General features: G+C 41.5%; 1 protein-coding gene across 1 annotated transcript in view; it reads right to left on the bottom strand.

The window, feature by feature from the left end:
- Window positions 1-11,554, bottom strand: part of VSTM4 (V-set and transmembrane domain containing 4) — a 27,456-nt gene extending 15,902 nt beyond the window's left edge. The window contains exons 1-3 of the mRNA XM_010154382.1: window positions 11,056-11,554; window positions 4,499-4,567; window positions 2,932-3,039 (exon numbers count right to left, since the gene is read on the bottom strand). Coding sequence (XP_010152684.1) covers window positions 2,932-3,039; window positions 4,499-4,567; window positions 11,056-11,554 — 676 coding nt within the window. The remainder of the gene's footprint in view (window positions 1-2,931; window positions 3,040-4,498; window positions 4,568-11,055) is intronic.
- Window positions 11,555-16,641: the final 5,087 nt, after the last annotated feature.

Genomic DNA, 16,641 nt, shown 5'->3' with positions numbered 1-16,641 from the left:
CAGTAAATATTCCAAGCCTTTGAACCAGGCATTGGGAAGAGCAACCACTGCTGTAACAAATGGGAAGAGGCTTCTACCAAAACCGGAGAAGGGTTTCCAGCTGCATCCCACAGCATCCCATAGCTGCCTTGTGCTATGGGCCAGCCCCAGCTGCAGTGCCAACCCAATCAAACCTTTGGTAAACAATGAGGTTCAGCTTTACCCTTCTCGTGTCAGAACCCTGCCTGAGGTGAGCCAGGATCTGCTCAGGTTTCACAGACAGACATTCCAGAGGGATCATCTCCAGCTTTATCTACTGCAAATCCCAACTCTTAGTTCAGGTATGAGTTGCTGTTTGTTCCAGGCTTGGCTGTTCTTGTAGAGGGCTGATCTGAGATTTCCCTCCCTCTTCCCCCTGTGCTTACTTGGGTGTTTGCCTTCACTCCCTGTATGTGGTGGTAGGGTAAGGCGGCGCAGGGTTGTGTTGTATTGTGTCGTGTATCCTCCTTGTGGTGTTAGGGCTGAGGAACTAGGGGAGGAAGCTGGTGTGGAGGGAGCTGTTGGTGTCCCTGTGACAGGCGTGGGCTGACTGGAGAGGTACAGGAAGAAGGCCTGATGGAAATCCGCCTGGAAAGGTGAGATAAGGAGACAGTTTTGGTTGTCCTGGGCCCCTGACCTGGTCTCATGGGGAAGAGCAGAGCCAGGCTTCTCTTGAAGGACTTTTGAGGAAGATGATGCCACAACCACCTCACTGAAGGTGGAGGACAGCTGTGCCTAAAGGCTTGGGGTGATGCACAGGAAGGATTGCTTTGCTGTTTCTGTCTTTCCTCCCTTCCTCAAGGAAGGACAGACTTCATGATTTCACTGCAGTCTCTTTTCACATAAATACTAGGATATACCTAGTCCAGCCCAGGACTGGGGTACAGAATGCCAAGGATGAAGAGAAGGTTAAGATAACACTTTTTGAAGAGAGATGCCTTATTCTAGCAGTCTAAATAAGAGAGCACTGCTGTGGGCTGACAGGATGGGTATTGTGTGGTCAGACCCTAACCCCCAGAAGGTGTCTCTGGAGGGCGTAGAAGAGTGCTGAGGGAGGAGGGGGGTCTCTGTACCCCATGCCCATATGGCTGAGTGCAGAAAATACCTCCCAGGGAACTGCAGCTCACTGGAGCAGAGCTTCAGAGCTAAACTTGCTGCCATGGCCCAGCAGCCATGGGGAGAAAAAACAATACAAGTCTCGTGAAGACTGTCTGTCACTGATGCTTCTTCCACCACTGCTTCAGAAATTTAATTCCCTGATGCTTCACTGAATGCTGAGCCAATTAATGTGGCTCTGGAAAAGAGTCTGATCAGGTCGACCTAGCTGAAAGGTGTGCCTGAAAATCTTATCTGTTGTATTCCAAGTGCCTGTCTGTTAAGCTTTATTCTGTTTTATTTCCATTGAATTCATAAGTTTAATGCTGCCAGTGTTTACTGGATAATGTTGAAAATCTAAATAAAAATTTGGTGAAGGCTGCAATTATTTAGATATCAGAGTAGTGAAGAAAGGATTTAGCAGCTTAGAAGAAATTACTTTCTCTCTATCGTATGTACTTATTCTATATTGCATTCTATATTATTTCTATATTTAACTGGTGTTGGTTCAATGTAGAGACATTTTCTCCAAGCTGCTTCCATGCTTACAGCAGCAAAAATGTCCAAAAACAGAAGCAAAATCTAGCCCAATGTCTGCTAAAGAAAAAAACAGGATTCATCAGTGTGTCTAGTGCTTGTGGCTTCAGGGTGACTCAGCATGACCAACATATTTAAGTGTGGGTACTCCCTTGGCACAAAACCTTTGTCAGCACTTAACAGGGTAGGAAGAATAACACTGATTTTTCTCCTTCCTCTTGGCAAGCAGAGTTGTTGGGCTCAGTTAGAATCAGTTACTCTACTGAGTGTGCTACTGGGAAGACAGAGCCACAGACTGAAATGTGTTTGTGGTCAGTCAAGGACTCCTGTATACATCTATTTTTGGTTTACATGTCCTCTCCCTTGAGCATCTGAGTCACTCACTCCTCCATGGTGTGTGTAGTGCTGAAGAGGCAGCAAAGCCATGATTCTCTCCTGTCATTAACAGGACAACTCAGCAACCAAACTTTATTTGAAACTTCTGTTCAGATATGGTCCTTACACTCTCCTCTAAGATGGTGGCTGCTAAGCATGCTGCTATCTCATCCTCACAGCTTGTGTGAGGTGTTCAAATAAGCCACCCTAAAACCAAAATGAAAGTAGAGGCTGCACTGGCTATGCCACAGATCTCAAAGAGCACTTTTGATTACAACAGGGCTGCTTTCATGCAGGTGGGGGCTCTTTGAGAAACCCTCTCTGAGGAAGAGAAGAATGAAACAGTAATCCTTGATCTTGCAAGATTATTATGAAAAGGCAGATCTGAATGGTGAAATGATGCTTTAGTTTCAAAGGACACTACAAATGGGAGTGTGCTGATAACCCCCATATTCCCAAGAATATTGACAGCTAGTCAGGAAGGGAGAATAAAACAGAACAGAGTAAGACTGTTTTGTAATCTCTCTGAACATCTGCAGGAATGTCACTCATGCAAAATGTTAGCTAGATCTAATCAGAATGCAATTTAATGATAGAACAGTTAGTTTCAACCAACTTCAACAAGAAATTTCAACAATGTTTAGTTTATGTTTATGCAAAGCTGAAAGATTTTTGTAAGTCCAAAGAAAACATAAAGTGAAATAGCTATTCAAAGCGAGCAAAATGCCTTTGTTCTAGTTTTGCTGGCAGCATTTTTTTTTTCTACAAATGATTTTTTTTGTTTTGTTTTTATTAAAATCAAGGCAAGGAGATATTTTTCTTTCCCGCTTTTCCTGCATTCCCCTTCTCCCCCCGCTCCCTCTTTGGTAAGGACCTTGCAGTTAGCAAGAATGACATTTCACTCACCGGTGGATCTCCTCTTGTTCAGAAGTGACTGACAGAGAATGACAAGTGTGAAAAGGAGGACGCTGATGATTCCTATCGAACACACAAACACTGCATACACATACAGATCTGAAAGTCAAGCATAGATGATGGTAAGTGTTGCAGCTGTATAATGCATGCTTATAGCATCAAAAAAAAGTTGCATCTACAAGATCTAAATAGACCCTGGCCCAAAAGATTTAGGGTAACATTTCAGAAGTAATTTAACACTCTTGAAAGTTTCATATAATATCCTGTTTAGTTTAAAGTATGGTTGAAGTCTCCATAAATGTAAATAGCTGTAACTACACCTAAGAGGACTTGCTTTCAGGAGAGACAAAAGTGCTGGTTTGGGGTTTTGTCTTCTTTTTTTTTTTTTTTTTTTGGTGGGGCAACTGAAAAACGAAAGGGATCCAGCAGTTGGGTTATTTCACGGTTCAAACAAGTGTTCATTTTTAATTTTTTTTTTTTTAATCAAGAAAAGTGTCAGTGGGGAGGCAGTGCTGAGTAGCTGAAGAATAAGGATGAAAGCCTATGATTACTTCTTCTGGTAGCAGCACTGGCTTGAAATTTTTGTATATTTTTATTTATTTATCAATTTACAGCCTCAGTCTCCCTTTATGGCTTTCATTGAGGTGCCATAACACATTCCCAGTGGAGCTGACAGGAGTTGTAACATGGCAGATCCAGATGTAGTATTTTGTTCAGAAGGAGAAGAAATATTTAATGACTTATTTCTGCTTTTACTAAAACTCTAAATAGAGTACTTTAAGGATGCTCTACCCATTAATGTCTTTAAACGTCCTTAGGGAAGTATATTGGCTTCTTTCTGCTTCACAGAGAGGAAACTAAGCCTCAGAGGTCAAGTGTTCTTGTAGAAAATAGCATTGCTGGAACTAGATCCCTGACCTGCAGTTCTGTGCTTTGTCTGCCTTGCACAGTACAACAATATAGTTTGTAAATTGTGGTTTAAGGAGCAAGGCTCCCCACAGAATCCAGGCCATCCTGCAAGCGAGCACTGCTTCCTGGCAGGCAGTGCAGTAGCTGCAGATGCTGTGCTGGCTATTTGCTGGTGCTCTGGATTGGGGCAGGAGGAGGAGGGAATCCCAACTGCATGCAAATTCTGGATCACAGTCTCCTGGAACAGCTGTCCACTATCTACACAGAAAATACTGCTTGCCTTGAAACCTAAGGGAGTTTTAAGCTGCTCTTGCAGTGCAGAGCATATTCAGTGAGCTAGGCTAGTGGGAGTGAAGAGTGCTTGGCACCTCTTCAGACATGTTCAGCACCTTCCTGGATAATTGCATTGTGTGATTAGCCAGGCACAGCTTATTTTCCTATTGACCATAACAAGTATATGAGAAACTGAAGCTGGAGCCTTCCATTCTCATTTCTCCAGCACCTCTTGTACGCTGCAGGATGGTTTCTTAGACAAGGCTTGAGTTTGCACAGGAACTAGCAGAATTGTTCCTGACTGGTGTACTTTAATTGTCTTGTAGCATTAGACTACATCTTGTGTAGAACCAGCAGCAGTTAGATGCATATTTACCTTCAAAAAACTTCCAAGCTTCATGATTTTTCTTGAATGTGTGATCATCAGAAGATTTTGATGAAATCACTGAAAAACAAACCAAAGATGACATGAAGATATTTGGTATAAAACTCTGGAAACTCTTGAAGTAAATGTAGTTCTGCCTCAGACTTCAGAGCACCAAGATCTTGCTTTATCTCATAGGATAATGACCTTTCAATGAAACACTTCAGTTATAAAACAGTGTTACAAAACAGTCTTCCAGCACCCACCATGGAGTGCCTTATGGCTTGAGATCACCTCCCTGTTGCCATCTCATTCTCAGAAGATGCAATGTATGGGCCTTCAATTAAAAGTTAAATGCAGTGATAGCATTTCCCCAGCTTCAGGACTGACTCTCTAGACCCCTGATTTTATCCAACTTGCCTTCCTTCCAGAACTCTTGTGGATGTCCCTTGGCAGGTTGAGCTGCCTTGCAATTCCTACAACAGCACCCAAATAACACATTGAGAGACCCCAAGTGAGAGAACTGCTCATGACTCATTCTTAATTCCCTCAAAAGATGGTTTCTGTGTCATGCCTTTTAAAGATGCATGGCTATGATACCTGCCTATCTGAAAAAAAACCACCCATGCATGTGTGGACTTTCTAAAGCATGTCCAAATTCTTCAGAAATACCATATCTGAGCTGGAAAGCAGAAGGCATCTACTTACCCTCAATGCCCTTCACTTAGATGTAGGAACAGACTGTGCTGAACATCTTAACTAGTGTAAACTGCTGTATCAATGGCCATTGACTGTGGAGTGCAGAATAGCTCCAGTTCTCAGTGTAATTCCCCTGCCTATGGGTGGGAGTTCTATCCTGAGAAGAAATACCACATGACCACAAGTTGTATCAACTCACCGTTATAGCTGGAAAACGGGCTGACTGTATGACTGTGTGTTGTGGTTTAGCCTCATCCAGCACACTATGCTCTAACTCAATTAAGAGGGAAAATAGCTGCAGATTTTGAACAGAATTGTCCTCTCTGTTTTAGAAGGAGGAGCAGACTACAGGGCCCTGGGCGAAGGGATGAATGTTGATATCATCACAGCTGTAGAACCTAGCACTAGAATCCAAATGCTCTGACTGCTGGATCACTGTTCAAAACCCTCTTTCCTCAGCCAGATTGATGATACATGCTGACATTTTTGATGACATCAGATTAGATGATCTCACTTATGTTAATCCATGATTTTTTTTCTGCTAGCAGTGGAATAGGAGCCTGGTGATGTCCTCCACATTGCCAATGAGGTCTGAATCTCCAAGATAGGTTCACATGGCAAATCATTAAAGAAGTATCTTACTGTAAAGGAAATTCATTAAAGGGCATCCTGTAGGGGTGTGAAGTGTGGGGCTAACTCAATGGGTATGGAACTGCTTTCAGGACTAATGAAATCTTCTCTTCTGTTGTGATGTGAAGCTCATCCTGAGTATTTTAACAAATCTACACATTTGTTACATGAAAGCATCACGCAAGTAGATTTTTGGCAAGTATTTTAAAATACCTTCCCTGGGCTAAAAAAAATTTACTTTTGTTCATTTTTTGGGGAGAAAAAAAAATCTTGCATTCCTGTATCTTGCAACATTTTTATGATTTGAAAACGCCACAAGCAACTAACATTTAATAGAAATCAGACTCTGTTCTATGGGAAACTCTGAGACATAACTTTCCCAACAAGACAGATTGTTGTGATCCTCTCTACTTCTTTGTGTCATCCATGTCAGTAGGATTATAGTTGTACTGCCTGATTTTCTGTTTGTCCTCTTAGATGTAGTCTCTTCGTTGGATTGTAAACCATTTGGAACATGTATTACTTTTCCTAGGAGATGCACAGTACCTTGCATAGTGGGCTTGAGGGATTACCCAACTGCAAACGATGGTTTGGAGGTGCTGTATATTGTTCTGAGACTACTCGCTACTCGAGTTTTCTGATAGGAAGACAGTGGGAGAACCATCCTTCTGATGTCTTTTTTTTTTTTTTTTACCCTCAAATAAACTGTTTTCTGGTTTATTCTGTACTATAATGAAGATCAATAACTTACTTTAGGCTAACATTGACCATACAAGCCCAGGAAAAGAACAGATGCTTTTGGTAAGAAGACGGTGGAAGTGGAAAAGGTTCACCTCATCTTAGAGAGATGTTGCATGGCTGGAGTAGGAGACACTTCTTAGCAACATCAGGACATGTATTTCTCTTGGTTTTACTACCCAAATTTAACAGCAACCTTTTTATAAATCCTATTTGATGTCTTGTATTCATTACACCTAAAGGAGAAAACTGGAACAGTTCAAATTTCTGCTAGGCTTTCCAAAAACACTACAAAGTTGCTGCAGTTGACACACAAGACCATGAATTGTAAGAACTTCTTCCACATCAGCTGAGGCTCCTTTTCTGAAAAAATGTACTCTGTCCCTAAGGCAGAAGTCAGTTATGTATCTGAACTTTTAACTGCCATTGTTACACATTAAGGAACTGTAGCCTGTAACTCAATTGTTTTTTCATAACTCCAGTATGTGTATCTGCATAAATTTATAGGTTGCAAGAAAATGTATTTGCAACTTCTTAGTGGCCTACACAAATTCACACCTGCAAACCTGTTAGCAAGTAGCAAAATCTGAATATAAATTAACAGCAGTAGATACTACAGACCCATCCATAATCTGGTAAGGTCTTTTGAATAGTGCTATGCTTGGTGCATGAAAAAACCTGTGTACTGAACTGCCCCATGCTTTTCCTGCTTCAAGAGCAAGTCAGACTTTGAAGAGCAGAATGACTCTTTTCTATTGTCTCTAGAAATTTCTGTCTTACACAGTGACCTCTTCCTGTGTGAACAAAAAAAGGGACCTATTCCTGCATCCACTTGATGTGCAAAGTTGTAAGAAATTTGCCTGGTGCTTTAGCATGAAGATGCTATTTTAAATTTGGGCATAACTGCAGACACATTAACTGTCCCAAAATCTTAGACAAGACATAAACTGTGATTTGTTGGAATACTGTTACCTTATTTGATAAAGCACAAGCAGTACAATTTAAGTATCCAAATGCTTTGGGCGATTTGTATTGCTCCTTTCGTTGCATCGTGGATCTAACTGTAATATAAGTAAATCCCTTTGCAATAAAAAGTGTAATTGATCATAACGTAAAATGTGAAATGTGTTTGGAAGAAAATTTTCTTGAAAAGTCCAAGTGTTATCACTGGGGAAATTGAAGACTTTATTGCCACTCTGAAAAGACTTGCTTTCCCTCCCATGTGTAGCAAGTCCTGTACACTCACGGTGCATTAACTGAGTGCTAGCTAAGGCAGTCTTTTGTTTTAGCAGTAAAACAGTTGCTATGGCATTTAAAGATATGTCATTTTTCAGATGTCTTTTAGTATCTTTCATCTAGATTTAGAATTAGAATAAATACTCTTTTAGTGTACTACTCTTGGAGATAGCTACTTGATCTGGTGCAGAGGATTTGAGTGGAAGGGTCATTGTAGTGTAAGCCCCCAGCTGAAACAGTACTTTCCTCCCTCACTGCTGCTGTCTGTGTCTTAACAACGGACTTGTCCCTGTTTAGTTCCCATGTTTCAAGTTATCCTCAGATTTGCTTCCCTAAAACCCTGGAAAAATCTGTGCTTCATCCTCTAGGAGACACTGGGATTGTATGATAGCCTCCTAGCCCTGCTTGTAGACCTGCAAGCTTCGGCCCTGGCCATCCATCCGAGGTGTTGTTAGAAGTAACAACACCTGGTAGTTAATCTCAGCCTCTCCTCCTCTTTTCCCCCAGCACAGCATTTGAACTACTTGTTCTTTGTAGCTTGAGAAGAGAGCCTCGGCTTCCCTTCCCCACACCAATCATCAGCTTTGCCCCTTCCCAAAGGTGGAAGGCTGAGGCAGTTAGGGTCATCAGTCTTGCTGCTTGCCTGTTCCTTCTTGACGGTGGCTGTATTTCTCATTTCAGCCAGATCTAGAGGGGTGAAGGAGGAAGAGATAGGGAGAGGAGGAGGAGACCCAGTTCCTAGCCAAGCACAGGAACAGCAGGGGAGAACAACTGCTGAGCATGAAGCAAGCTAATGCCTGAAGTCTGCAGAGCTAAATCATGCATGCACTAAAGTTTCATTTCATATCCCTGTGTGGTTACAAGACTAACCACTGTGTCTTGGCTCCAGCCACCCAACATGGGGTCAGTGCTTGCAAAATTTAATGCCCTCCAGAGATTAAGATGACTGAGTTCAGGAGTTGTTGGGCTCTAGTGGTTTTACTCCTTCTCATTCAAAAACAAATGAGTGAAAACAGCACAAAAATCAAGCAAGAAACTGTTCTTTGAGCTGTGAAGCTAATGAATTCTGTGTTCCATACCTTAATGGCTCCCCTCTCCACAACAGCCTTAGTACTGGCCACCTCCTCTTGTGGTATGTCGAGGACCCCCAGTTACTGACTGTGATGTGGAAGGTCACTGGGTACATGGCAGTTTAAAACCAATAATTACCTCTTTTGTTCTTACAGCTTTCCTTCAGTGACAAAATTTGTTCGGATCTTCTCTCCCTCCACCCAGCCAATTTCACATTACTTGTACAACTTTAATATACTTAAGAATGTTATGTCATTAAAATCAACCCATGGATTCAAAAAGGTATGGATTAGTTGATAGTGTGATCATGTAGGCTTTGGTTTCTTTAGAATACCAGGTTATGGATTACAGATGATATTTGGCTGCAGGATTACATTTCTGACCCACCCATTGTACGGATTGCTCTGGTGGTTTGTAATTAGGAACCTAATGAACTTTGGTGACATTTTCCTTTAAGTTCCACTTCCCTGATCTTCTGTGCAAAAGAAGCATGGCTGATGCACACAGCTGGGGTCTGAGTGCTGGAAGGGTGGGCTTTTACCTGATGGAGACAGGTGAGGGGTTGGCATTCCAGTTTGGACTTGGGTCCTGCTCTGTCATTATTTATATTTCTGACTGTCTGCAACCAGGAAGCAGAGGAAATCCTCTATGAATGTCTTGGAGGCTTTCCAGAGAAGTTATGCATACTCGATAAAACCAAATAGTTCAGGCTAGGATTTTCTTGCCCTTATTTCAAATTGATCCATGGTGCTTGCTACTAATCCAAACAGAACTTCAGCATTGGATTGTTATTGTCTTTCATCATTGCTAGTAATAATCAGCTAACTTCATTATGTTAATGCCATGATTTCTCAAGGCAGATTTGAATAGTGCTGGTCAATGTGAAGCTGCTCTTTATCTCTTGTTACATTGTGGTTTTCACATCTTTGCTCTTGTACTTCTGATAGCCACAAAACTGGTGAAGGGTCTGGAGAATATGTCTTATGAGGAGCGACTGAGGGAACTGGGCTTGTTTAGCCTTGAGAAGAGGAGGCTGAGAGGAGACCTGATCACTGCCTACAACTCCCTGAAAGGAGGTTGTGCAGAAGTGAGTATTTGTCTCTGCTCCCTAATGACAGATGATTGGACGAGGGGGAATGGACTCAAGCTGCGCCAGGGGAGGTTTAGATTGGATGTAAGGAAGAAGTTCTTCACCGAAAGGGTTATCACGCACTGGAACAGGCTGCCCAGGGAGGTGGTGGAGTCACCATCCCTGGATGTGTTTAAGAGACGGGTGGATGAGGTGCTGAAAGATATGGTTTACTGGCAGACAGATACGGTTGGACTGGATGATCTCTAAGGGCTTTTCCAACCTAGTGATTCTATGATTCTGTGGGGAATCAACTTTTCTGTTTATAAAACCACAAACAGCAGACTAGTTTGCCAGCTAGCGCTAATGGCACAACTGCTGAACTCAACCACTCCCTCAAAGGAGTCTGTTCTCTAAAAGCCTGAAAGTGTGGATGCAGTGATGTTAGATTTGAGCTGACCCATCCCAAAGAGCAGGCTAGTTTTCAACTTGGTTCAAAACCCTCACTCGTTACTAGTCATTTCTTTATCTGAAGTTCAATATCAACAGGCTGGTCACTGCTTTTCTAGCTGCTTTCTGGCTACAAGTGGTATAAACAAAACTACTGAAACGATACTAGTAATGCTACTTATCAACTGCTGTTAGACTAGATCTAAAAACAATGAAAACACCAAGAGAGGCAAAACGTAGATGTAAAATATAATCCTTCTATTTCTGACTGACCCACTGCATGTTCTTCAGAAAATAAGTTAATTTCTCTCTGTTTCTGTCTCTTTGTTCTTAAATAATAACGGCATTTGTTTATTCCCACTAGCAAAAGTATAAAGACCTGTAGCTGAATGTAAAGGAGTTTTAATTACTGCTATTCTGATAAAAAGCAAAAGAAATACGCTATTTTCTACAAATCTACCAATCTTCTCACTTCCTTGCATTTTATTATGGGCTGAATAATGTTTAATTTGTAATGTGTAAGTGAATAAGTTGAGTATTAGGTTTTCTTCTCATATCCACAGAGAACACTTAAAAATAACCCAACTTCAAATGTCTTATGGATGAACTTACAGGAAAAGAAACAAAGGGGTCATAAGACAAAAAAATGATAGAATTGGAACAAGTAGTCTCTCACCTCTTATTTCAGTAGCTGCTGTGCCATTTGACCATGCTGTCCACTTATTCCTGTGTTTGCCAATTTCCTGGACTTTGCATATATAATGTCCCTGATCTGTTTGCTGGAGGCTTAGAATAAGAAATTTGTACATAGTTCCATGTTTCTCTTTAAGAAGATGAAGTCTTTGCTTGTGGAAATGATGAGTATAATTTCCATAATACTGGACAGATCCAAACTTTGTCATTTTGATCATCAGGTACTCCTGGGTAGGTGATGTAGCGAAGACCCACCGCACAGCCAGCAAATTGTCTATCTTTCTCTTTTGAGAAATGTGACAGTAAAGGGTGGCATTCTCTCCCTCAGAGTATCGCACTGTCGGTCCTGGAGAGACTGTCACATTTAAAGCCTCACAAACATCTGCAAAGGAAAGAAAAGGTGGTGAGAATCCTCCATACCAGCGCAACAGCATCATAATCTGTCCCAGCGTGCAAGTCCACAACAGGTAAACTGATGCCATCTGTTCAGGATGGAGCAATTTAATGAGCATTTAGAATCTGACTCTTGTGTCTATCTGTGAATGTTAAAGATGGTGTGAGGCCCTCCTTCGCTGAGTCTGCTCTAGTATTCTTGCTGTTGCCAGTTAATAAGATAGGACTGAAGTGGACAGCTTACACTGTCATAGACCAAACATCACATAATCTTTTATCAGTCTGAACAAGCATTAAACTAGCTTGGAGCAAGAGCCAGGAATGTCTTTTAGAAAGCTTTTCTATGATCAGCTCTTCCAACAACTTGAATCCTTCTTTGGATATACATGCAAAATTGTTTCAGTAGCCAGTTTATGCCCTTTTGTTCCTGTGCCAACTTTAAGTTTAATTAGTGTTTTCTTCTCTAGCGCTTGCTTCCTGACTCCATATAGAAAGCAATTATCTAGTGTCTCAGCCTTCGCTTTGTTGAGCTAAAGAAGCCAAGCTCTATTAGTCTCCTCTAGTAACGTAGTGTCTCCACTTCCCTACTCACCTTAGTAGCTCTCCTCTCCATTGGTTCCAGTTTAAATTTTGGGTTTGATTGTGGTTGTTTCTTTTTTTTTTTTTTCTTAATGTGGTGACTGGAGTTATAGACAGTAACTGGAAAGAAGCTCTCCAATGTCCCATGAAATAGTCATGGTATTTCCCAGATTTGACTGGGATATAACTTGCCTGGCATATCCCAGAATTATGTTGTCCTTTTTCATGATATTTTCACATGTGATTATGTGTCCATTTATAATTAAATAATATACTTGGGTGTTTTCCCTTCTTCGTCATTTGTGGCTCAGTTCCTACTGTGTCAAAGAAATTCTTACTAATCCCCAAGTACGTGACTTTGCTTTACTAAATTCTGCTCCACTTTTGTTTCTTGCTTTCCTACATGCTGTCCCAATCTTATGCTAACTTGATAAGGTCACATAATTTCAATGTGCATGCTTCTGTCTACTTCTTTTAGACGTCATTTATGCAAACCTTACATGATACTGTTCCCTAGATGATCACTGAAAGACTACTAACTTCCCTATATGCCCATAACCAGTTCCTCACTTTACAGTTCCCCACTTTACAGTTCCCCATGGCCTCAATTTTAAGTAATATTCTCCTTGTCATAATCAGATGGTTATCTCAAGTCTGGGTTAAATCTGTAAGATTAGTCCTTCTGACTAAAAATTCAATTTAATCTGCTGTTATTTTCATGAGAAAATATGACATGAGGTTATACTGGGACAAATGATTATACTATTGTTCCATTCATTTGACTCTCATTTTTGTGTTCTTCAGCATGAACCTAGCTTAGACCAGTTTTTTGTTTCGAAGCCTTACTTCTAACTATGCTCAGTATAGGTGCAGGTTGAAATAAATCCATAGGTTTTCATTAAGGAAAGATTTTTCTTTCCTGACCTAACTGATTTGTCGTGGACTGATTTTCTGAGGCATGGGAATCAACACTTGTTCTATTTCCCTCTTAATGTACATGAAGAATTGTCTTATTAGTCATATCAGAGACTGATCTATTTTTGACCAGTGGTATATTGTGGCAATGTGTTCCCTAAATGACTTGTAACGTGTAATCTACCGGCCTGACGGCATCCACTAGAGAGAGAACTGTATTTCAAGAGTGAGCAAGCACTCCCTGAAATGCACTCTGCGAGGCATGAAATGTCCTCTTAAATGTGAATATTAAGTCTCCTGTTATGTGAATATACTGTACTCAGATACTGATGAGAATTGCAACTCTGGCAGAATGATTTTTTTCCTTTCTGGACACTTTTCTAGCACATCAGCTCAGGGCATTTTAACAAAGGGGATGAGCGTTTTGGCAGAAACTCTTGTCTGACATCAGTTCCTGAAACACAAACATATATTTATCTTCAAAATAAGCAAGTAAAGTATTTCCATTCTATTTCTGAGAGAGTCTTGGAGGCAGAGACAGTGTTTTTATGGCCCCAGTGAAGCTGTGAAATGGAGCAGTGAATTGTATCACCTTACTTAAAGAAAATCCACTAAATTAAAAAAGTTACATTGCAGCTGTTTGAGAAGAACCCTCTGAAAATTAATAACATAATAATTATTTTGGGTCATTTCAATAGAAAACTCTGACTGGTGTATTCTTTCCAAGTAGACATTTTTTTCTTATGAAGGAGAAAATAAGTTGTTTAAAGAAAGGGGATTTTTTTAATCTCTTTAAGAAACTACAGCTCAGTATGGCCTAGATTATTGACATATTTATCTGTGCATGTTTGTGCGTGCAATTCATTTAAGTGCCAAAGTAAGAGATTATTTTGTATTGTGGAAAGCACACAAGTGGAACAAGATGTTAAAATTCAAAATTAAGGCTGAATACCACCAAAAGCTTTCCAGGCATGAAACTTCAGTTACTGCTTCCTAGAGTTACCTACCTTGGTGCTTTACAGGCAGATGTGAAGATAAGATAGCTGCCTCTGCCACTGAAATAAAATTAAGATTTGAAGGTTGTGCTGCTCAGTAAAAAAGCAACAAGTTTAAGAATTTCAACACTTTTTGGGGTTCTCATAATTACTTAGGCTATAAATGTTTCATAAATAATTTATAAAAATGTGGTTTGGATAACTGAAAACACAACCTTTTCCTACTGAAATTATGAACATGTGAAAACTGTAAAGAAAAACAATTATGTCATTTTCCTGACATGTGAACTTCTTGTTTGAAAAAGCTGGCTAGGATTAATCGTGGAATAGAGTCCCAAAATAAAAGGCAAAAGGATCATAGCTTAATTTGAAACTAGGCAGAACATAGTGCCAAAACAGTACTCAAGAGAAAATACAAAGGAAGTCAGATCTGGTGATGATGGAAGCCTTTGCAAGAAGATAAAGAAGCATTGTACATGGAGTCTCTGATCCCTTTCTAGCTGTTTACACTCATACAAAAATTGGTATTTTATACCTAAGGTTTCTACTTTTCTTCTGGAGACATCCCTTATTGTGAGGAAATATCAAATTTTGCATCCTTCATGTTGTCTGATCAGTGAGAACCCATCTCCTTATCTTCCTTCTGCTCCTATTTGTACGGCTGTACATGTGCAGCAATGGGGAGAATTTGGGAGATTTCCTGATACTTTTTCCATGATCTAATTTCACATTGAGCAGAGTCAGGTGATGCTTTATATAAAACAGAAAAACACTGTCTATTTGAATCCATCCTCCCACTGCCATTGGAGAATGAATTTTGGAGGAAGGAGGTCATTTACCTCTTAGATGGAAAGGAAAAGCCTCATTCAAGGCTCTCAGATGCTGGTGGAAATGTTTCTCCTGTCTTTAGCAGGCACTGGATCAGCCCCAACATGAGGTTTACCCTTGTAATGGGCCCCTTGCCAAGACAGGAGACTCCTACACAACTTGACAGCAGGTTTGTGTGCCAACAGAGCACTGAATTTCTACACTTCAGATTGCTGCTTCACATGAGGAATCACTGTTTTTCTTCTCTCGCCTTCCCAGTATAGCATGATGTAGCTGCTCAGGTGCAGCTCACCACAAGAGTTTTAGTCTTGCTTCTGCTTGGAAAGGAAAACTATTTATAGAAAAGGGGAGGACAGTGAGTCAAAGGCTTGAGGATTCCTTTGCAGCGTGCTTATTCATCGAATACTTCTCTCCTATTTGCAGCCAGCTCAGTTATCCCCATCCTTATGTTTCTTTGCTGCCCTCCACCTGCATGTCTCACTTGCCTGTTTGGAGTCAGGGAAGGTTACTGCTGACTAAACTCTGTTTTGAAAAATCCTATTCTGACAGTAGTCTGCTTCTGCTTACAGCAGTTCAATTCCAAGTATCACCTAGATTTGGACTTTGTTGTCTGCCATATTACGTAGCAAAACACTTTCACAGCACTGTCAGGAGTAACACGTGATGCATTTAGCAGCCAGAAACCTGTCTATGCCAGGGCTGTCCCCTCTGCCTGGGCTGGAACAGTAGTAGCAAAGCACCCACAGTCACTGCTGGGTCCTTACTTTCAGTGCACAGTTTCAGCATGGCTGTGTATTTGTGCAAGAACCTCAGCAACTTCAGTGGAGATACTCAAGAGAGGAGTTGCTGCTGCGCACTACTGCTCACAATCCAGGTTTAGTGTTAAATATAGCTCCCTCTTCCTTCCTTCCTCCGTGGAGACTGACAGAGTCTACAACCCACTGTTCAGGGCTGAGAGGACGTTTTTCCTCAGCCCCTGCTGATAGCTAAGGGACTAGAGAGCCAAGCCACCAGGGTAGTTGCCTTTTTATCTTGGATATGCACGACCCGAAGCATATGGGGTGGCTTTTATCCCTGTTGTAGTTCTGTGAAACAATGTTACAGTCAAAGCCTGCTTTATTTTGATTTCTCTACAATTAAAAAGTAAGAAGAGCAGATGAGCCAGGAAGAAGCAAAGCTCTGTTTAAACGAAAGTAATTAGGTGCTGGCTAGCAACATCACCAAAAGCAACCAGCTGTTTTCAGTTGAACGGATGTCTGCAAGTTTCACAAGTCAGAGGCTCCTCCTCTGAGAAAGCTTCTGCAGTGACTAAAGATGGATTTGATCCAAATCTCTGCCTCCACCATCCCATCTCCTGCCCTTCTGAGGTGAATATCCAAATCCAGCTGTTTTATTAACCTTGGGTGAGCAGGGCTTCCCCATCCCCTAACCCTCCTTGTGCCCTGAAGTTCAGATCCGGACTCTGAGTCCATTTTCCAGCTTTAGGAAACAATGCTGGCCAATGCCCCTTTGATTTTGGTGAAAGAAAGGTCGTGAGGTTTTTTACAAGTCACCTACGGGTTCCATTTCCACTGGCTGCCTATGGGATCTAGGCACCTGTGGAAAAAGCAAAGCCAAATCTCACTTTGCCTCAACTTCGCCTGCGGTTCCTCGGGGCAGCTCAACATTGTCCCGTCTGGCACAGAAGGTGGCAGGGGACACGTTTCCATGAACTTGTGCATGGGAAGGGTTTTTTTTTTGTGAAAACAGTCACGGGTCAGGTCGCTATGCAGAAGCGCTGCTGCCGGGAGCTCGGAGAAGCGGCGGCGGCGCGGGGTGAGGGACCACGCCGGGGCGGGGGAGGACCGGGCCGGCTGCAG

The sequence above is a fragment of the Eurypyga helias genome, unplaced genomic scaffold (genome assembly GCF_000690775.1).
Source record: "Eurypyga helias isolate BGI_N326 unplaced genomic scaffold, ASM69077v1 scaffold8376, whole genome shotgun sequence".
Lineage (NCBI taxonomy): Eukaryota > Metazoa > Chordata > Aves > Eurypygiformes > Eurypygidae > Eurypyga > Eurypyga helias.
This window is presented reverse-complemented; position numbering and strand designations above follow the sequence as displayed.